The sequence below is a fragment of the Salmo salar genome, chromosome ssa17 (genome assembly GCF_905237065.1).
Source record: "Salmo salar chromosome ssa17, Ssal_v3.1, whole genome shotgun sequence".
In the NCBI taxonomy this organism is placed as follows: Eukaryota; Metazoa; Chordata; class Actinopteri; order Salmoniformes; family Salmonidae; genus Salmo; species Salmo salar.
Genome location: NC_059458.1, coordinates 43,721,951 through 43,744,074, shown reverse-complemented (window position 1 = coordinate 43,744,074; position 22,124 = coordinate 43,721,951). Strand labels below are relative to the sequence as shown.

Here is a 22,124-nt window from a genome sequence, read left to right as displayed (position 1 = left end):
GCTGTCTATTCAAACTAAACAAGGCTGAATAATCAAACTAAACAAGGCTGTCTATTCAAACTAAACAAGGCTGTCTATTCAAACTAAACAAGGCTGTCTATTCAAACTAAACAAGGCTGTCTATTCAAACTAAACAAGGCTGAATAATCAAACTAAACAAGGCTGTCTATGCAAACTAAACAAGGCTGTCTATTCAAACTAAACAAGGCTGTCTATTCAAACTAAACAAGGCTGTCTATTCAAACTAAACAAGGCTGTCTATTCAAACTAAACAAGGCTGAATAATCAAACTAAACAAGGCTTTTTTCACAGAACATGACTTTTGCACAAATACTTCATATATATTATGGTTGATGATGGACTATACATTTATAAAATCAGATGACATTCATTTGTCTTCTTTTTTGCTCCAAAATCTCCTCCGCATTGTCCTTTCTATTCCAGTTCGTCAGAATCTCCTCCACATTGTCCTTTCAATTCCAGTTGGTCAGAATCTCCTCCACATTGTCCTTTCTATTCCAGTTGGTCAGAATCTCCTCCGCATTGTCCTTTCTATTCCAGTTGGTCAGAATCTCCTCCGCATTGTCCTTTCTATTCCAGTTGGTCAGAATCTCCTCCACATTGTCCTTTCTATTCCAGTTGGTCAGAATCTCTTCCGCATTGTCCTTTCTATTCCAGTTGGTCAGAATCTCCTCCACATTGTCCTTTCTATTCCAGTTGGTCAGAATCTCCTCCACATTGTCCTTTCTATTCCAGTTGGTCAGAATCTCCTCCACATTGTCCTTTCTATTCCAGTTGGTCAGAATCTCCTCCACGTTGTCCTTTCTATTCCAGTTGGTCGGAATCTCCTCCACATTGTCCTTTCTATTCCAGTTGGTCAGAATCTCCTCCGCATTGTCCTTTCTATTCCAGTTGGTCAGAATCTCCTCCACATTGTCCTTTCTATTCCAGTTGGTCAGAATCTCCTCCACATTGTCCTTTCTATTCCAGTTGGTCAGAATCTCCTCCACATTGTCCTTTCTATTCCAGTTGATCAGAATCTCCTCCACATTGTCCTTTCTATTCCAGTTGGTCAGAATCTCCTCCGCATTGTCCTTTCTATTCCAGTTGGTCGAATCTCCTCCACATTGTCCTTTCTATTCCAGTTGGTCAGAATCTCCTCCGCATTGTCCTTTCTATTCCAGTTGGTCAGAATCTCCTCCACATTGTCCTTTCTATTCCAGTTGGTCAGAATCTCCTCCGCATTGTCCTTTCTATTCCAGTTGGTCAGAATCTCCTCCACATTGTCCTTTCTATTCCAGTTGGTCAGAATCTCCTCCACATTGTCCTTTCTATTCCAGTTGGTCAGTTGATCAGAATCTCCTCCACATTATCCTTTCTATTCCAGTTGGTCAGAATCTCCTCCACATTGTCCTTTATCTTCCAGTTGGTCAGAATCTCCTCCACATTATCCTTTCTATTCCAGTTGGTCAGAATCTCCTCCACATTGTCCTTTATCTTCCAGTTGGTCAGAATCTCCTCCACATTATCCTTTCTATTCCAGTTGGTCAGAATCTCCTCCACATTATCCTTTCTATTCTAGTTGGTCAGAATCTCCTCCACATTATCCTTTCTATTCCAGTTGGTCAGAATCTCCTCCACATTATCCTTTCTATTCCAGTTGGTCAGAATCTCCAGTGAGCTGCTGCTTGATAAATGAACAAGGAAACAAAAACATCTGAAATAAATAAGACACATTTTATCATCCCATTTTGTCAAAAGTAGTGGTCTCTAAACTGAGAGTCCCGTTTCAGTCGGTCTGCGTCCACTTGATTAGAGGAAGACCCATCAGTACACTTGTCTCGCCGTGTGCTTCATACCGCATGTGACTGTCCTAAACGCTGCACCATAAGGGAAATAGGGTGCTGTTTAGGACGTGGGCTGAAACTACTTCCATCCCCAAGTCTTCTGGATCAGGGATAGACGCCATGATAGTAGACCACGAGGTAACACAGTTCACCAGTCCGCCGAGAGAATATCTAGAAGTTCAGAAGCAAGCGTTTCTGGGTAATCGCTCTCTGTTTCAGTTTTGTTTTCTTTCCGTTTGGTGTGTCCCGAATGAACACACCCAGGCCTCTCTGTCTGTCTATAGCATTCCTAGACGGGTTTTTTTCTTGGGGGGGTTGGTTTAGTTGTGGAATCCGTTGTGTTGGACGGTGAGGAACTGAAGACGAAGATTCTGAATGCTGCTCACCATCCTCCTCTGGTGGCCAATCAGAGACACACCGATACGCCTGATGTCACTGAGGACAAGAGATACAGACACTATATGAGTCAGGTTAACTGTTTAGAGGAGGTACAGACACTATATGAGTCAGGTTAACTGTTTAGAGGAGAATACAGACACTATATGAGTCAGGTTAACTGTTTAGAGGAGAATACAGACACGATATGAGTCAGGTTAACTGTTTAGAGGAGATACAGACACTATATGAGTCAGGTGAACTGTTTAGAGGAGATACAGACCCTATATGAGTCAGGTTAACTGTTTAGAGAAGATACAGACACTATATGAGTCAGGTTAACTGTTTAGAGGAGGTACAGACACTATATGAGTCAGGTTAACTGTTTAGAGGAGATACAGACACTATATGAGTCAGGTTAACTGTTTAGAGGAGAATACAGACACGATATGAGTCAGGTTAACTGTTTAGAGGAGATACAGACACTATATGAGTCAGGTTAACTGTTTAGAGGAGATACAGACACTATATGAGTCAGGTTAACTGTTTAGAGGAGATAGAGACACTATATGAGTTAACTGTTTAGAGGAGATACAGACACTATATGAGTCAGGTTAACTGTTTAGAGGAGATACAGACACTATATGAGTCAGGTTAACTGTTGAGAGGAGATACAGACACTATATGAGTCAGGTTAACTGTTTAGAGGAGATACAGACACTATATGAGTCAGGTTAACTGTTTAGAGGAGATACAGACACTATATGAGTCAGGTTAACTGTTTAGAGGAGATACAGACACTATATGAGTTAACTGTTTAGAGGAGATACAGACACTATATGAGTCAGGTTAACTGTTTAGAGGAGATACAGACACTATATGAGTCAGGTTAACTGTTTAGAGGAGATACAGACACTATATGAGTCAGGTTAACTGTTTAGAGGAGAATACAGACACGATATGAGTCAGGTTAACTGTTTAGAGGAGGTACAGACACGATATGAGTCAGGTTAACTGTTTAGAGGAGAATACAGACACTATATGAGTTAACTGTTTAGAGGAGATACAGACACTATATGAGTTAACTGTTTAGAAGAGATACAGACACTATATGAGTCAGGTTAACTGTTTAGAGGAGGTACAGACACGATATGAGTCAGGTTAACTGTTTAGAGGAGATACAGACACTATATGAGTAAGGTTAACTGTTTAGAGGAGGTACAGACACTATATGAGTTAACTGTTTAGAGGAGATACAGACCACTATATGAGTCAGGTTAACTGTTTAGAGGAGGTACAGACACTATATGAGTCAGGTTAACTGTTTAGAGGAGATACAGACCACTATATGAGTCAGGTTAACTGTTTAGAGGAGGTACAGACACTATATGAGTCAGGTTAACTGTTTAGAGGAGATACAGACACTATATGAGTCAGGTTAACTGTTTAGAGGAGATACAGACACTATATGAGTCAGGTTAACTGTTTAGAGGAGGTACAGACACTATATGAGTCAGGTTAACTGTTTAGAGGAGAATACAGACACTATATGAGTCAGGTTAACTGTTTAGAGGAGAATACAGACACGATATGAGTCAGGTTAACTGTTTAGAGGAGATACAGACACTATATGAGTCAGGTGAACTGTGTAGAGGAGATACAGACCCTATATGAGTCAGGTTAACTGTTTAGAGGAGATACAGACACTATATGAGTCAGGTTAACTGTTTAGAGGAGGTACAGACACTATATGAGTCAGGTTAACTGTTTAGAGGAGATACAGACACTATATGAGTCAGGTTAACTGTTTAGAGGAGAATACAGACACGATATGAGTCAGGTTAACTGTTTAGAGGAGGTACAGACACGATATGAGTCAGGTTAACTGTTTAGAGGAGAATACAGACACTATATGAGTTAACTGTTTAGAGGAGATACAGACACTATATGAGTTAACTGTTTAGAAGAGATACAGACACTATATGAGTCAGGTTAACTGTTTAGAGGAGGTACAGACACGATATGAGTCAGGTTAACTGTTTAGAGGAGATACAGACACTATATGAGTAAGGTTAACTGTTTAGAGGAGGTACAGACACTATATGAGTCAGGTTAACTGTTTAGAGGAGGTACAGACACTATATGAGTTAACTGTTTAGAGGAGATACAGACCACTATATGAGTCAGGTTAACTGTTTAGAGGAGGTACAGACACTATATGAGTCAGGTTAACTGTTTAGAGGAGATACAGACCACTATATGAGTCAGGTTAACTGTTTAGAGGAGGTACAGACACTATATGAGTCAGGTTAACTGTTTAGAGGAGATACAGACACTATATGAGTCAGGTTAACTGTTTAGAGGAGATACAGACACTATATGAGTCAGGTTAACTGTTTAGAGGAGGTACAGACACTATATGAGTCAGGTTAACTGTTTAGAGGAGATACAGACACTATATGAGTCAGGTTAACTGTTTAGAGGAGATACAGACAGTATATGAGTTAACTGTTTAGAGGAGATACAGACACTATATGAGTCAGGTTAACTGTTTAGAGGAGGTACAGACACTATATGAGTCAGGTTAACTGTTTAGAGGAGAATACAGACACTATATGAGTCAGGTTAACTGTTTAGAGGAGGTACAGACACTATATGAGTCAGGTTAACTGTTTAGAGGAGATACAGACACTATATGAGTCAGGTTAACTGTTTAGAGGAGAATACAGACACTATATGAGTTAACTGTTTAGAGGAGATACAGACCCTATATGAGTCAGGTTAACTGTTTAGAGGAGAATACAGACACTATATGAGTTAACTGTTTAGAGGAGATACAGACACTATATGAGTCAGGTTAACTGTTTAGAGGAGATACAGACACTATATGAGTCAGGTTAACTGTTTAGAGGAGATACAGACACTATATGAGTCAGGTTAACTGTTTAGAAGAGATACAGACACTATATGAGTTAACTGTTTAGAGGAGATACAGACACTATATGAGTCAGGTGAACTGTTTAGAGGAGATACAGACACTATATGAGTCAGGTTAACTGTTTAGAGGAAGTACAGACACTATATGAGTCAGGTTAACTGTTTAGAGGAGATACAGTCACTATATGAGTTAACTGTTTAGAGGAGATACAGACACTATATGAGTTAACTGTTTAGAGGAGATACAGACACTATATGAGTCAGGTTAACTGTTTAGAGGAGGTACAGACCCTATATGAGTCAGGTTAACTGTTTAGAGGAGATACAGACACTATATGAGTCAGGTTAACTGTTTAGAGGAAGTACAGACACTATATGAGTCAGGTTAACTGTTTAGAGGAGATACAGACACTATATGAGTCAGGTTAACTGTTTAGAGGAGATACAGACCACTATATGAGTCAGGTTAACTGTTTAGAGGAGATACAGACACTATATGAGTCAGGTTAACTGTTTAGAGGAGATACAGACACTATATGAGTCAGTTTAACTGTTTAGAGGAGATACAGACACTATATGAGTCAGGTTAACTGTTTAGAGGAGATACAGACACTATATGAGTCAGGTTAACTGTTTAGAGGAGATACAGACACTATATGAGTCAGGTTAACTGTTTAGAGGAGATACAGACACTATATGAGTCAGGTTAACTGTTTAGAGGAGGTACAGACACTATATGAGTCAGGTTAACTGTTTAGAGGAGGTACAGACACTATATGAGTCAGGTTAACTGTTTAGAGGAGATACAGACACTATATGAGTCAGGTTAACTGTTTAGAGGAGGTACAGACACTATATGAGTCAGGTTAACTGTTTAGAGGAGATACAGACACTATATGAGTTAACTGTTTAGAAGAGATACAGACACTATATGAGTAATGTTAACTGTTTAGAGGAGGTACAGACACTATATGAGTCTAACTGTTTAGAGGAGATACAGACACTATATGAGTCAGGTTAACTGTTTAGAGGAGATACAGACACTATATGAGTCAGGTTAACTGTTTAGAGGAGATACAGACACTATATGAGTCAGGTTAACTGTTTAGAGGAGATACAGACACTATATGAGTCAGGTTAACTGTTTAGAGGAGATACAGACACTATATGAGTCAGGTTAACTGTTTAGAGGAGATACAGTCACTATATGAGTCAGTTAACTGTTTAGAGGAGATACAGACACTATATGAGAGGTTAACTGTTTAGAGGAGATACAGACACTATATGAGTCAGGTTAACTGTTTAGAGGAGGTACAGACACTATATGAGTCAGGTTAACTGTTTAGAGGAGATACAGACACTATATGAGTCAGGTTAACTGTTTAGAGGAGAGTACAGACACTATATGAGTCAGGTTAACTGTTTAGAGGAGATACAGACACTATATGAGTCAGGTTAACTGTTTAGAGGAGATACAGACCACTATATGAGTCAGGTTAACTGTTTAGAGGAGATACAGACACTATATGAGTCAGGTTAACTGTTTAGAGGAGATACAGACACTATATGAGTCAGTTTAACTGTTTAGAGGAGATACAGACACTATATGAGTCAGGTTAACTGTTTAGAGGAGATACAGACACTATATGAGTCAGGTTAACTGTTTAGAGGAGATACAGACACTATATGAGTCAGGTTAACTGTTTAGAGGAGATACAGACACTATATGAGTCAGGTTAACTGTTTAGAGGAGGTACAGACACTATATGAGTCAGGTTAACTGTTTAGAGGAGGTACAGACACTATATGAGTCAGGTTAACTGTTTAGAGGAGATACAGACACTATATGAGTCAGGTTAACTGTTTAGAGGAGATACAGACACTATATGAGTCAGGTTAACTGTTTAGAGGAGGTACAGACACTATATGAGTTAACTGTTTAGATGAGATACAGACACTATATGAGTCAGGTTAACTGTTTAGAGGAGGTACAGACACTATATGAGTTAACTGTTTAGAGGAGATACAGACACTATATGAGTCAGGTTAACTGTTTAGAGGAGATACAGACACTATATGAGTCAGGTTAACTGTTTAGAGGAGATACAGACACTATATGAGTCAGGTTAACTGTTTAGAGGAGATACAGACACTATATGAGTCAGGTTAACTGTTTAGAGGAGATACAGACACTATATGAGTCAGGTTAACTGTTTAGAGGAGATACAGACACTATATGAGTCAGGTTAACTGTTTAGAGGAGGTACAGACACTATATGAGTCAGGTTAACTGTTTAGAGGAGATACAGACCACTATATGAGTCAGGTTAACTGTTTAGAGGAGATACAGACACTATATGAGTCAGGTTAACTGTTTAGAGGAGATACAGACACTATATGAGTTAACTGTTTAGAGGAGGTACAGACACTATATGAGTCAGGTTAACTGTTTAGAGGAGATACAGACACTATATGAGTCAGGTTAACTGTTTAGAGGAGATACAGACACTATATGAGTCAGGTTAACTGTTTAGAGGAGAATACAGACACTATATGAGTCAGGTTAACTGTTTAGAGGAGAATACAGACACTATATGAGTCAGGTTAACTGTTTAGAGGAGGTACAGACACTATATGAGTCAGGTTAACTGTTTAGAGGAGATACAGACCACTATATGAGTCAGGTTAACTGTTTAGAGGAGATACAGACACTATATGAGTCAGGTTAACTGTTTAGAGGAGATACAGACACTATATGAGTCAGGTTAACTGTTTAGAGGAGATACAGACACTATATGAGTCAGGTTAACTGTTTAGAGGAGAATACAGACCCTATATGAGTCAGGTTAACTGTTTAGAGGAGATACAGACACTATATGAGTCAGGTTAACTGTTTAGAGGAGATACAGACACTATATGAGTTAACTGTTTAGAGGAGATACAGACACTATATGAGTCAGGTTAACTGTTTAGAGGAGATACAGACACTATATGAGTTAACTGTTTAGAGGAGATACAGACACTATATGAGTCATAACTGTTTAGAGGAGATACAGACACTATATGAGTCTTAACTGTTTAGAGGAGATACAGACACTATATGAGTTAACTGTTTAGAGGAGAATACAGACACTATATGAGTCAGGTTAACTGTTTAGAGGAGATACAGACACTATATGAGTCAGGTTAACTGTTTAGAGGAGATACAGACACTATATGAGTCAGGTTAACTGTTTAGAGGAGGTACAGACACTATATGAGTCAGGTTAACTGTTTAGAGGAGATACAGACCACTATATGAGTCAGGTTAACTGTTTAGAGGAGATACAGACACTATATGAGTCAGGTTAACTGTTTAGAGGAGATACAGACACTATATGAGTCTTAACTGTTTAGAGGAGGTACAGACACTATATGAGTCAGGTTAACTGTTTAGAGGAGATACAGACACTATATGAGTCAGGTTAACTGTTTAGAGGAGATACAGACACTATATGAGTCAGGTTAACTGTTTAGAGGAGAATACAGACACTATATGAGTCAGGTTAACTGTTTAGAGGAGAATACAGACACTATATGAGTCAGGTTAACTGTTTAGAGGAGGTACAGACACTATATGAGTCAGGTTAACTGTTTAGAGGAGATACAGACCACTATATGAGTCAGGTTAACTGTTTAGAGGAGATACAGACACTATATGAGTCAGGTTAACTGTTTAGAGGAGATACAGACACTATATGAGTCAGGTTAACTGTTTAGAGGAGATACAGACACTATATGAGTCAGGTTAACTGTTTAGAGGAGAATACAGACCCTATATGAGTCAGGTTAACTGTTTAGAGGAGATACAGTCACTATATGAGTCAGGTTAACTGTTTAGAGGAGATACAGACACTATATGAGTCAGGTTAACTGTTTAGAGGAGATACAGACACTATATGAGTCAGGTTAACTGTTTAGAGGAGATACAGACACTATATGAGTTAACTGTTTAGAGGAGATACAGACACTATATGAGTCAGGTTAACTGTTTAGAGGAGGTACAGACACTATATGAGTTAACTGTTTAGAGGAGATACAGACACTATATGAGTCAGGTTAACTGTTTAGAGGAGATACAGACACTATATGAGTCAGGTTAACTGTTTAGAGGAGATACAGACACTATATGAGTCAGGTTAACTGTTTAGAGGAGATACAGACACTATATGAGTTAACTGTTTAGAGGAGATACAAACACTATATGAGTCAGGTTAACTGTTTAGAGGAGAATACAGACACTATATGAGTCAGGTTAACTGTTTAGAGGAGAATACAGACACTATATGAGTTAACTGTTTAGAGGAGATACAGACACTATATGAGTCAGGTTAACTGTTTAGAGGAGAATACAGACACTATATGAGTTAACTGTTTAGAGGAGGTACAGACACTATATGAGTCAGGTTAACTGTTTAGAGGAGATACAGACACTATATGAGTCAGGTTAACTGTTTAGAGGAGATACAGACACTATATGAGTCAGGTTAACTGTTTAGAGGAGAATACAGACACTATATGAGTTAACTGTTTAGAGGAGATACAGACACTATATGAGTCAGGTTAACTGTTTAGAGGAGATACAGACACTATATGAGTTAACTGTTTAGAGGAGGTACAGACACTATATGAGTCAGGTTAACTGTTTAGAGGAGATACACACACTATATGAGTCAGGTTAACTGTTTAGAGGAGATACAGACCACTATATGAGTCAGGTTAACTGTTTAGAGGAGATACACACACTATATGAGTCAGGTTAACTGTTTAGAGGAGATACAGACCACTATATGAGTCAGGTTAACTGTTTAGAGGAGATACAGACACTATATGAGTCAGGTTAACTGTTTAGAGGAGATACAGACACTATATGAGTTAACTGTTTAGAGGAGATACAGACCACTATATGAGTCAGGTTAACTGTTTAGAGGAGATACAGACCACTATATGAGTCAGGTTAACTGTTTAGAGGAGAATACAGACACTATATGAGTCAGGTTAACTGTTTAGAGGAGATACAGACACTATATGAGTCAGGTTAACTGTTTAGAGGAGATACAGACACTATATGAGTTAACTGTTTAGAGGAGATACAGACACTATATGAGTCAGGTTAACTGTTTAGAGGAGGTACAGACACTATATGAGTCAGGTTAACTGTTTAGAGGAGATACAGACACTATATGAGTCAGGTTAACTGTTTAGAGGAGGTACAGACACTATATGAGTCAGGTTAACTGTTTAGAGGAGATACAGACACTATATGAGTCAGGTTAACTGTTTAGAGGAGAATACAGACACTATATGAGTTAACTGTTTAGAGGAGATACAGACACTATATGAGTCAGGTTAACTGTTTAGAGGAGATACAGACACTATATGAGTCAGGTTAACTGTTTAGAGGAGATACAGACACTATATGAGTTAACTGTTTAGAGGAGATACAAACACTATATGAGTCAGGTTAACTGTTTAGAGGAGAATACAGACACTATATGAGTTAACTGTTTAGAGGAGATACAAACACTATATGAGTCAGGTGAACTTAACTGTTGGTGAGGGGCAGGGTGATGTTGGTGAGGGGCTGGGCAGGGTGATGTTGGTGAGGGGCAGGGTGATGTTGGTGAGGGGCAGGGTGATGTTGGTGAGGGGCTGGGCAGGGTGATGTTGTGGATGTTGGTGAGGGTCATTAGTATGTGGGGGGCTTTATATTGTAAAAAAATGTAATCAAAATAAATAAATGAGATGAACTCAGTAATACACAGTAGATTGAAGTTATATTGACTAAATAAATAATCTCTGATCAGAATATAGGGACCAGGTTGCTATTTGAGAAGCATCCGGTATCTCCTGATCTACTCACTCTATACTCATGGTGGAGACAGAGTCCAGGGTGGTGAATCCTGCTGCCAGGAACTGGTTCTTGTATTGGCTCATCTTGATGGAGTCCAGCCAATCACCGATGGAGATGAACGGAGGGTAGTCTGGCATGTCCTCCAGTGATTCTGGAAAACTGAGTCGATTACAGAGAGAAAGTAAATAGGGAGATGTGAGAGAGAGAGAGAGAGAGAGAGCTGAGCTGGTGAAGCCAAAACGCTTGTGTTACTACCTCCTAACAGGGCAGCCAACATGCTTATGTTACTAGCTGCTAACAGGGCAGCAAAAACAGCAAACAAAATACACAAATAATAATAATCAAAAACTATAAAACAAGAAATCTTGAATGGGATATGGGCCCAGTGGAGAATCTCCCTCAAACATAGTCCTTCAAGTCGCGTTTCTTCTACAAGTCAAAGGGAAGCTTGTCAACCCATTTTACCATTAAAAACAACACCCCTTAGCCCCTTAGCCCCTTAGCCCTAAAAACAACACCCCTTAGCCCCTTAGCCCCTTAGCCCTAAAAACAACACCCCTTAGCCCCTTAGCCCCTTAGCCCTAAAAACAACACCCCTTAGCCCCTTAGCCCCTTAGCCCCTTAGCCCTAAAAACAACACCCCTTAGCCCCTTAGCCCCTTAGCCCTAAAAACAACACCGGTCCATGAAGAAGCAGTACCAGGACAATGGGTCCTGGACTGTCATACCCCATAAAATTAGATTAGGGATGATGCCAACTGTGACGACCCTCCCGGTCTGTCTGCTGTATTCTCTCTCTCTCTCTCTTTGCTCTTGTGTCCTTATTAGGATGCCGGTGGGCGGAGCTGGGAGGGTGGTCAGCTACATGGGGAAATGTCCCAGGATAAAGAGACCACTTCCACTGTCATTAAGGGGGACTCTCTCCACGCAGACACATTGTTTTTTTAGTTTTATTATTACATTATTACATTTATGCATGCATGCAAGCACTCACTTACACTACTGATTACACACACACACCATTGTTAATTACCTAGTTTACTTTATTTAATAAATATATATTTTGATACTCCTTGTCTCCACGTTGTCTCCCTTTTCTTTGCGAACTCTGAGCCGGTTCGTAACACCAACTAACTGACGCCCATTAAACCGGTCAATACATTTTTCCAAAACAGTAAAATGAAGTGAATAACAGAAAATACTATAGATGGAACAGCCATGTTTCACTAAGAGTTTTAATGGAAAGATGAAGAAAAAAAAATACCAAGATTATGGGCTAACAGTCTTAAGACTACAGTCTACTACTGAACAATCAACTCCTGTAATGAAGCAGCTAAGAAAAAAAGTCATTTTCAAACATTTTCCGAAATGCAATTAGTGAGAAAACATCGTTCTAAACAGCACATATAACGAGAGAGATTCCAGACGTGACAGAGATTAAAATCTCCATTACAAACTAATGGACATGATAGCAACAACCAGGATGGGTTGATATGACCAGGATGGGTTGATAATATAACCAGGATGGGTTGATAATATAACCAGGATGGAATGATAATAACCAGGATGGGTTGATACTATAACCAGGATGGGTTGATAATATGACCAGGATGGGTTGATAATAACCAGGATGGGTTGATACTATAACCAGGATGGGTTGATAATATAACCAGGATGGGTTGATAATATAACCAGGATGGGTTGATAATATAACCAGGATGGGTTGATAATATGACCAGGATGGGTTGATAATATGACCAGGATGGGTTGTTAATATAACCAGGATGGGTTGATAATAACCAGGATGGTTTGATACTATAACCAGGATGGGTTGATACTATGACCAGGATGGGTTGATACTATGACCAGGATGGGTTGATACTATAACCAGGATGGGTTGATACTATAACCAGGATGGGTTGTTAATATAACCAGGATGGGTTGATACTATGACCAGGATGGGTTGATACTATGGCCAGGATGGTTTGATACTATGGCCAGGATGGGTTGATACTATAACCAGGATGGGTTGATACTATGACCAGGATGGGTTGATACTATGGCCAGGATGGGTTGATACTATGGCCAGGATGGGTTGATAATATAACCAGGATGGGTTGATAATATAACCAGGATGGGTTGATAATATAACCAGGATGGGTTGATAATAACCAGGATGGGTTGATAATATGACCAGGATGGGTTGTTAATATGACCATGATGGGTTGATAATATGACCAGGATGGGTTGTTAATATGACCAGGATGGGTTGATAATATGACCAGGATGGGTTGATAATATGACCAGGATGGGTTGATAATAACCAGGATGGGTTGATAATATGACCAGGATGGGTTGATAATATGACCAGGATGGGTTGATAATATGACCAGGATGGGTTGATAATACGACCAGGATGGGTTGATAATACGACCAGGATTGAGCCTTTGGCTTCTGGACAACAAAAGAAAGTTGATATTTTTTTATCTTTATTTAACTAGGCAAGTCAGTTAAGAACAAATTCTTATTTTCAATGACGGCCTAGGAACAGTGGGTTAACTGCCTTGTTCAGGGGCAGAACGACAGATTTTTACCTTATCAGCTCGGGGATTCGAACTTACAACCTTGCGGTTACTAGTCCAACGCTCTTACCACCAGGCTACGTCGCCGCCCCACAAATGAAAACCAATAGAACTGCCACGCCCTTGGTTCTCTATGGTGTTTAGGTCAGAGCATGACTAGGGGGGTGTTCTAATCATTCTATTTCTATGTTGGTGGTTTTGTATGGTTCCCAATTAGAGGCAGCTGGTAATCGTTGCCTCTAATTGGGGATCATATTTAGGAAGCCCTTTCTCCCACCTGCATTTGTGGGCTATTGTTTTGTGTATGTGCTTGTTGCGCCAGTTAAAATCACGTTTCGTCCTTCATCACGACCGTGACGAGAACAGGAGAGAAATGCTGGTTTATACCACGAGGAAGTCTTTACATATTAACTACCGCTTATGTTTCCATGGATTGATATTGGCCAGGCTACTCTGAAGCTAGACATGCCTTATTAATTGAACTGAAGTATAAATGTTTTTTCAAGGTTTCAAACAATTATACTGCCTCAAGATCCCATTACAGCCTACGCACACCGAATGGCGAATGGGAAACGCGCTTTAATTCCCAGTTGAGAAATAAAAAATGCTGGCTCTTTTCAACTCGCGGTTGTATTTAGAAAGGTTATTTGTTGACCAATGACTGGGCTGACCAATAACTGGGCTGACCAATGACTGGGCTGACCAATGACTGGGCTGACCAATGACTGGGCTGACCAATGACTGGGCTGACCAATGACTGGGCTGACCAATGACTGGGCTGACCAATGACTGAGCTGACCAATGACTGGGCTGACCAACGACTGGGCTGACCAGCGACTGGGCTGACCAGCGACTGGGCTGACCACGACTGGGCTGACCAGCGACTGGGCTGACCAACGACTGGGCTGACCAACGACTGGGTTGACCAATGACTGAGATGACCAGAGACTGGGCTGTCCAACGACTGGGCTGACCAACGACTGGGCTGACCAACGACTGGGCTGACCAGAGACTGGGCTGACCAGAGACTGGGCTGACCAGCGACTGGGCTGACCAACGACTGGGCTGACCAGAGACTGGGCTGACCAGCGACTGGGCTGACCAGCGACTGGGCTGACCAACGACTGGGCTGACCAACGACTGGGCTGACCAACGACTGGGCTGACCAGCGACTGGGCTGACCAACGACTGGGCTGACCAACGACTGGGCTTACCAGAGACTGGGCTGACCAGCGACTGGGCTGACCAGCGACTGGGCTGACCAGCGACTGGGCTGACCAACGACTGGGCTGACCAACGACTGGGCTGACCAGCGACTGGGCTGACCAGCGACTGGGCTGACCAATGACTGGGCTGACCAATGACTGAGCTGACCAACGACTGGGCTGACCAATGACTGAGCTGACCAATGACTGGGCTGACCAATGACTGGGCTCTAACTAGACTATGTACTGTATTCTGTTCCTCTAACTAGACTATGTACTGTATTCTGTTCCTCTAACTAGACTATGAACTGTATTCTGTTCCTCTAACTAGACTATGAACTGTATTCTGTTCCTCTAACTAGACTATGTACTGTATTCTGTTCCTCTAACTAGACTATGTACTGTATTCTGTTCCTGTTCTGTTCCTCTATCTAGACTATGTACTGTATTCTGTTCCTGTTCTGTTCCTCTAACTAGACTATGTACTGTATTCTGTTCCTCTAACTAGACTATGTACTGTATTCTGTTCCTCTAACTAGACTATGTACTGTATTCTGTTCCTCTAACTAGACTATGTACTGTATTCTGTTCCTGTTCTGTTCCTCTAACTAGACTATGTACTGTATTCTGTTCCTGTTCTGTTCCTCTAACTAGACTATGTACTGTATTCTGTTCCTCTAACTAGACTATGTACTGTATTCTGTTCCTCTAACTAGACTATGAACTGTATTCTGTTCCTCTAACTAGACTATGTACTGTATTCTGTTCCTCTAACTAGACTATGTACTGTATTCTGTTCCTGTTCTGTTCCTCTATCTAGACTATGTACTGTATTCTGTTCCTCTATCTAGACTATGAACTGTATTCTGTTCCTCTAACTAGACTATGTACTGTATTCTGTTCCTCTATCTAGACTATGTACTGTATTCTGTTCCTCTAACTAGACTATGTACTGTATTCTGTTCCTGTTCTGTTCCTCTAACTAGACTATGTACTGCATTCTGTTCCTCTAACTAGACTATGTACTGTATTCTGTTCCTCTAACTAGACTATGAACTGTATTCTGTTCCTCTAACTAGACTATGTACTGTATTCTGTTCCTGTTCTGTTCCTCTATCTAGACTATGTACTGTATTCTGTTCCTCTAACTAGACTATGTACTGTATTCTGTTCCTCTAACTAGACTATGTACTGTATTCTGTTCCTCTAACTAGACTATGTACTGTATTCTGTTCCTGTTCTGTTCCTCTAACTAGACTATGAACTGTATTCTGTTCCTCTAACTAGACTATGTACTGTATTCTGTTCCTGTTCTGTTCCTCTAACTAGACTATGTACTGTATTCTGTTCCTCTAACTAGACTATGAACTGTATTCTGTTCCTCTAACTAGACTATGTACTGTATTCTGTTCCTCTAACTAGACTATGAACTGTATTCTGTTCCTCTAACTAGACTATGTACTGTATTCTGTTCCTCTAACTAGACTATGTACTGTATTCTGTTCCTCTAACTAGACTATGAACTGTATTCTGTTCCTCTAACTAGACTATGTACTGTATTCTGTTCCTGTTCTGTTCCTCTAACTAGACTATGTACTGTATTATGTTCCTCTAACTGGACTATGTACTGTATTCTGTTCCTCTCTTCATGACACCTAACAGACATTATATTCCAGTAATTATGCAAATTAACCTATAGACCAATCAAACGTATTTCCGGCGTCTAACCGGTTAACCGTTAACATCCCTGCAGTAGATACAATTCAACAGCCCTTTAATATCCATGGAAACTGAAATGTAGATGGTTAATTGGTGGATTGGTTGAGTGGTTGAGCGGTTGAGCGGTTGATCGGTTGAGCGGTGGAGCGGTGGAGCGGTGGATCGGTGGATCGGTGGATCGGTGGAGTGGTTGATTGGTGGATTGGTGGATTGGTGGATTGGTGGAGTGGTGGATTGGTGGATTGGTGGAGTGGTGGATTGGTGGAGTGGTGGATTGGTTGAGTGGTGGAGTGGTGGAGTGGTTGAGTGGTTGAGCGGTTGAGCGGTTGAGCGGTTGAGCGGTGGAGCGGTGGAGCGGTGGAGCGGTGGAGCGGTGGAGCGGTGGATCGGTGGAGTGGTGGATTGGTTGAGTGGTGGAGTGGTTGAGTGGTGGAGTGGTTGAGTGGTTGAGTGGTTGAGTGGTTGATTGGTTGTTCTTATCTGTGTACACGGTCCACTAGTGATAGCTGACTACTGGGTTTAAGGTTGGGGTCAAGGGTCAGGGTCAGAGGTTAGGGTCAGAGGTTTAAGGTCAGGGGTTAGGGTCAGAGGTTAGGGGAAAGGGTTAGGCTCAGCTGTCAGGATAAGAGGTTAGGGTCAAGGGTTAGGGGTTAGGGTCAGGGGTTAGGGTAAGATATTAGGGTCAAGGGTTAGGGGTAAGGTTCAGAGGTTAGGGTCAAGGGTCAGGGGTTAGGGTCAGAGGTTAGGGTCAAGGGTTAGGGTAATATGTTAGGGGTCAGGGTTTACCTGTTGTCCACCAGTGTCAGTAGACTAGTGGGGTTCCTGATGAGTTTATCCAGGAAGGAGACCACGCTGTTGAAGTGAGGTCTCTGACCTCTCTCCTTCTGCCAACAGTGGAGCATCAACTGGTGGAGAACCACAGGACAGCCCATGGGGACAGGGAGACGGTATCCCTCCTCTATAGACAGGATCACCTGTAATATAGAACCACAGGACAGCCCATGGGGACAGGGAGACGGTATCCCTCCTCTATAGACAGGATCACCTGTAATATAGAACCACAGGACAGCCCATGGGGACAGGGAGACGGTATCCCTCCTCTATAGACAGGATCACCTGTAATATAGAACCACAGGACAGCCCATGGGGACAGGGAGACGGTATCCCTCCTCTATAGACAGGATCGCCTGTAATATAGAACCACAGGACAGCCCATGGGGACAGGGAGACGGTATCCCTCCTCTATAGACAGGATCGCCTGTAATATAGAACCAAAGGACAGCCCATGGGGACAGGGAGACGGTATCCCTCCTCTATAGACAGGATCGCCTGTAATATAGAACCACAGGACAGCCCATGGGGACAGGGAGACGGTATCCCTCCTCTATAGACAGGATCGCCTGTAATATAGAACCACAGGACAGCCCATGGGGACAGGGAGACGGTATCCCTCCTCTATAGACAGGATCACCTGTAATATAGAACCACAGGACAGCCCATGGGGACAGGGAGACGGTATCCCTCCTCTATAGACAGGATCGCCTGTAATATAGAACCACAGGACAGCCCATGGGGACAGGGAGACGGTATCCCTCCTCTATAGACAGGATCGCCTGTAATATAGAACCCCAGGACAGCCCATGGGGACAGGGAGACGGTATCCCTCCTCTATAGACAGGATCGCCTGTAATATAGAACCACAGGACAGCCCATGGGGACAGGGAGACGGTATCCCTCCTCTATAGACAGGATCACCTGTAATATAGAACCACAGGACAGCCCATGGGGACAGGGAGACGGTATCCCTCCTCTATAGACAGGATCACCTGTAATATAGAACCACAGGACAGCCCATGGGGACAGGGAGACTTCCACCTAGCCTATCAGAGAGCAAGATAGATCTATTATCATAACGCTAAAACCTGTTCCTCTCAGAGGGACGAGGGGTCGATTTGGGATTTGGCCAAAAACACCATAACTCCCATCCTGATTGGACAAGAGGGAATAACAGAACATTAGAACTCCCATCCTGATTGGACAAGAGGGAATAACAGAACATTATAACTCACATCCTGATTGGACAAGAGGGAATAACAGAACATTAGAACTCCCATCCTGATTGGACAAGAGGGAATAACAGAACATTATAACTAACATCCTGATTGGACAAGAGGGAATAACAGAACATTAGAACTCCCATCCTGATTGGACAAGAGGGAATAACAGAACATTAGAACTCCCATCCTGATTGGACAAGAGGGAATAACAGAACATTAGAACTCACATCCTGATTGGACAAGAGGGAATAACAGAACATTAGAACTCATATCCTGATTGGACAAGAGGGAATAACAGAACATTAGAACTCCCATCCTGATTGGACAAGAGGGAATAACAGAACATAACTCACATCCTGATTGGACAAGAGGGAATAACAGAACATTAGAACTCCCATCCTGATTGGACAAGAGGGAATAACAGAACATTAGAACTCACATCCTGATTGGACAAGAGGGAATAACAGAACATTAGAACTCCCATCCTGATTGGACAAGAGGGAATAACAGAACATAACTCACATCCTGATTGGACAAGAGGGAATAACAGAACATAACTCACATCCTGATTGGACAAGAGGGAATAACAGAACATTAGAACTCATATCCTGATTGGACAAGAGGGAATAACAGAACATTAGAACTCCCATCCTGATTGGACAAGAGGGAATAACAGAACATTAGAACTCCCATCCTGATTGGACAAGAGGGAATAACAGAACATTATAACTCACATCCTGATTGGACAAGAGGGAATAACAGAACATTAGAACTCCCATCCTGATTGGACAAGAGGGAATAACAGAACATAACTCATATCCTGATTGGACAAGAGGGAATAACAGAACATAACTCACATCCTGATTGGACAAGAGGGAATAACAGAACATAACTCATATCCTGATTGGACAAGAGGGAATAACAGAACATAACTCACATCCTGATTGGACAAGAGGGAATAACAGAACATTATAACTAACATCCTGATTGGACAAGAGGGAATAACAGAACATTATAACTCACATCCTGATTGGACAAGAGGGAATAACAGAACATTAGAACTCCCATCCTGATTGGACAAGAGGGAATAACAGAACATTATAACTCACATCCTGATTGGACAAGAGGGAATAACAGAACATTAGAACTCCCATCCTGATTGGACAAGAGGGAATAACAGAACATTATAACTCACATCCTGATTGGACAAGAGGGAATAACAGAACATTAGAACTCCCATCCTGATTGGACAAGAGGGAATAACAGAACATTAGAACTCCCATCCTGATTGGACAAGAGGGAATAACAGAACATAACTCACATCCTGATTGGACAAGAGGGAATAACAGAACATTAGAACTCACATCCTGATTGGACAAGAGGGAATAACAGAACATTAGAACTCACATCCTGATTGGACAAGAGGGAATAACAGAACATTAGAACTCCCATCCTGATTGGACAAGAGGGAATAACAGAACATTATAACTCAAATCCTGATTGGACAAGAGGGAATAACAGAACATTATAACTCACATCCTGATTGGACAAGAGGGAATAACAGAACATTAGAACTCACATCCTGATTGGACAAGAGGGAATAACAGAACATTATAACTCACATCCTGATTGGACAAGAGGGAATAACAGAACATTATAACTCACATCCTGATTGGACATCTCCCAGTAAGGGCTCTCCCCGTACGACATCACTTCCCACATGACGATGCCGTAGCTCCAGACGTCGGAGGCTGAAGAGAACTTCCTGTTGGTGATGGCCTCGGGAGCTGTCCAACGGATCGCGATCTTAACCCCCTGGACGGAGGACAGAAATAAAACCTGGGTCACGTCTCAAACAGCAACTATATAGTACACTTCTATTAACCAGGACCCTATGGACTGAAGTTAAACACCTATATAGTACACTTCTATTAACCAGGACCCTATGGACTGAAGTTAAACACCTATATAGTACACTTCTATTAACCAGGACCCTATGGACTGAAGTTAAACACCTATATAGTACACTTCTATTAACCAGGACCCTATGGACTGAAGTTAAACACCTATATAGTACACTTCTATTAACCAGGACCCTATGGACTGAAGTTAAACACCTATATAGTACACTTCTATTAACCAGGACCCTATGGACTGAAGTTAAACACCTATATAGTACACTTCTATTAACCAGGACCCTATGGACTGAAGTTAAACACCTATATAGTACACTTCTATTAACCAGGACCCTATGGACTGAAGTTAAACACCTATATAGTACACTTCTATTAACCAGGACCCTATGGACTGAAGTTAAACACCTATATAGTACACTTCTATTAACCAGGACCCTATGGACTGAAGTTAAACACCTATATAGTACACTTCTATTAACCAGGACCCTATGGACTGAAGTTAAACACCTATATAGTCCACTTCTATTAACCAGGACCCTATGGACTGAAGTTAAACACCTATATAGTACACTTCTATTAACCAGGACCCTATGGACTGAAGTTAAACACCTATATAGTACACTTCTATTAACCAGGACCCTATGGACTGAAGTTAAACACCTATATAGTACACTTCTATTAACCAGGACCCTATGGACTGAAGTTAAACACCTATATAGTACACTTCTATTAACCAGGACCCTATGGACTGAAGTTAAACACCTATATAGTCCACTTCTATTAACCAGGACCCTATGGACTGAAGTTAAACACCTATATAGTACACTTCTATTAACCAGGACCCTATGGACTGAAGTTAAACACCTATATAGTACACTTCTATTAACCAGGACCCTATGGACTGAAGTTAAACACCTATATAGTACACTTCTATTAACCAGGACCCTATGGACTGAAGTTAAACACCTATATAGTACACTTCTATTAACCAGGACCCTATGGACTGAAGTTAAACACCTATATAGTCCACTTCTATTAACCAGGACCCTATGGACTGAAGTTAAACACCTATATAGTACACTTCTATTAACCAGGACCCTATGGACTGAAGTTAAACACCTATATAGTACACTTCTATTAACCAGGACCCTATGGACTGAAGTTAAACACCTATATAGTACACTTCTATTAACCAGGACCCTATGGACTGAAGTTAAACACCTATATAGTACACTTCTATTAACCAGGACCCTATGGACTGAAGTTAAACACCTATATAGTACACTTCTATTAACCAGGGCCCTATGGACTGAAGTTAAACACCTATATAGTACACTTCTATTAACCAGGACCCTATGGACTGAAGTTAAACACCTATATAGTACACTTCTATTAACCAGGACCCTATGGACTGAAGTTAAACACCTATATAGTACACTTCTATTAACCAGGACCCTATGGACTGAAGTTAAACACCTATATAGTCCACTTCTATTAACCAGGACCCTATGGACTGAAGTTAAACACCTATATAGTACACTTCTATTAACCAGGACCCTATGGACTGAAGTTAAACACCTATATAGTACACTTC

At 41.2% G+C, this 22,124-nt stretch overlaps 2 protein-coding genes across 2 annotated transcripts in view; both read right to left on the bottom strand.

The window, feature by feature from the left end:
• Window positions 1-2,162: 2,162 nt before the first annotated feature.
• Window positions 2,163-17,732, bottom strand: LOC123728207 (ephrin type-A receptor 6-like). Its single transcript, XM_045699609.1, has 3 exons — window positions 17,344-17,732; window positions 11,062-11,211; window positions 2,163-2,282 (listed from the first exon to the last, which is right to left on the bottom strand). Exons 1-3 carry the CDS (start codon window positions 17,487-17,489, stop codon window positions 2,168-2,170), a joined length of 411 nt encoding a protein of 136 aa, XP_045555565.1. The 5' UTR covers window positions 17,490-17,732; the 3' UTR covers window positions 2,163-2,167.
• A 576-nt stretch (window positions 17,733-18,308) lies between these two features.
• Window positions 18,309-22,124, bottom strand: part of LOC106594208 (ephrin type-A receptor 6) — a 65,120-nt gene continuing 61,304 nt past the window's right edge. The window contains exons 9-20 of the mRNA XM_045698629.1: window positions 20,280-20,429; window positions 20,151-20,153; window positions 19,936-19,938; window positions 19,810-19,812; window positions 19,724-19,726; window positions 19,638-19,640; window positions 19,472-19,474; window positions 19,349-19,351; window positions 19,177-19,179; window positions 18,968-18,970; window positions 18,627-18,629; window positions 18,309-18,383 (exon numbers count right to left, since the gene is read on the bottom strand). Coding sequence (XP_045554585.1) covers window positions 18,309-18,383; window positions 18,627-18,629; window positions 18,968-18,970; window positions 19,177-19,179; window positions 19,349-19,351; window positions 19,472-19,474; window positions 19,638-19,640; window positions 19,724-19,726; window positions 19,810-19,812; window positions 19,936-19,938; window positions 20,151-20,153; window positions 20,280-20,429 — 255 coding nt within the window. The remainder of the gene's footprint in view (window positions 18,384-18,626; window positions 18,630-18,967; window positions 18,971-19,176; window positions 19,180-19,348; window positions 19,352-19,471; window positions 19,475-19,637; window positions 19,641-19,723; window positions 19,727-19,809; window positions 19,813-19,935; window positions 19,939-20,150; window positions 20,154-20,279; window positions 20,430-22,124) is intronic.

Coding starts and splice junctions, on each gene's coding strand:
- LOC123728207 (XM_045699609.1), bottom strand. CDS start 17,489: ATGGGCTGTCCTGTGGTTCTCCACCAGTTGATGCTCCACTGTTGGCAG. Junction 11,212..17,343: donor CTGACACTGGTGGACAACAG/GTAAACCCTGAC, acceptor TAATCGACTCAG/TTTTCCAGAATCACTGGAGG. Junction 2,283..11,061: donor GTCTCCACCATGAGTATAGA/GTGAGTAGATCA, acceptor TCTTGTCCTCAG/TGACATCAGGCGTATCGGTG.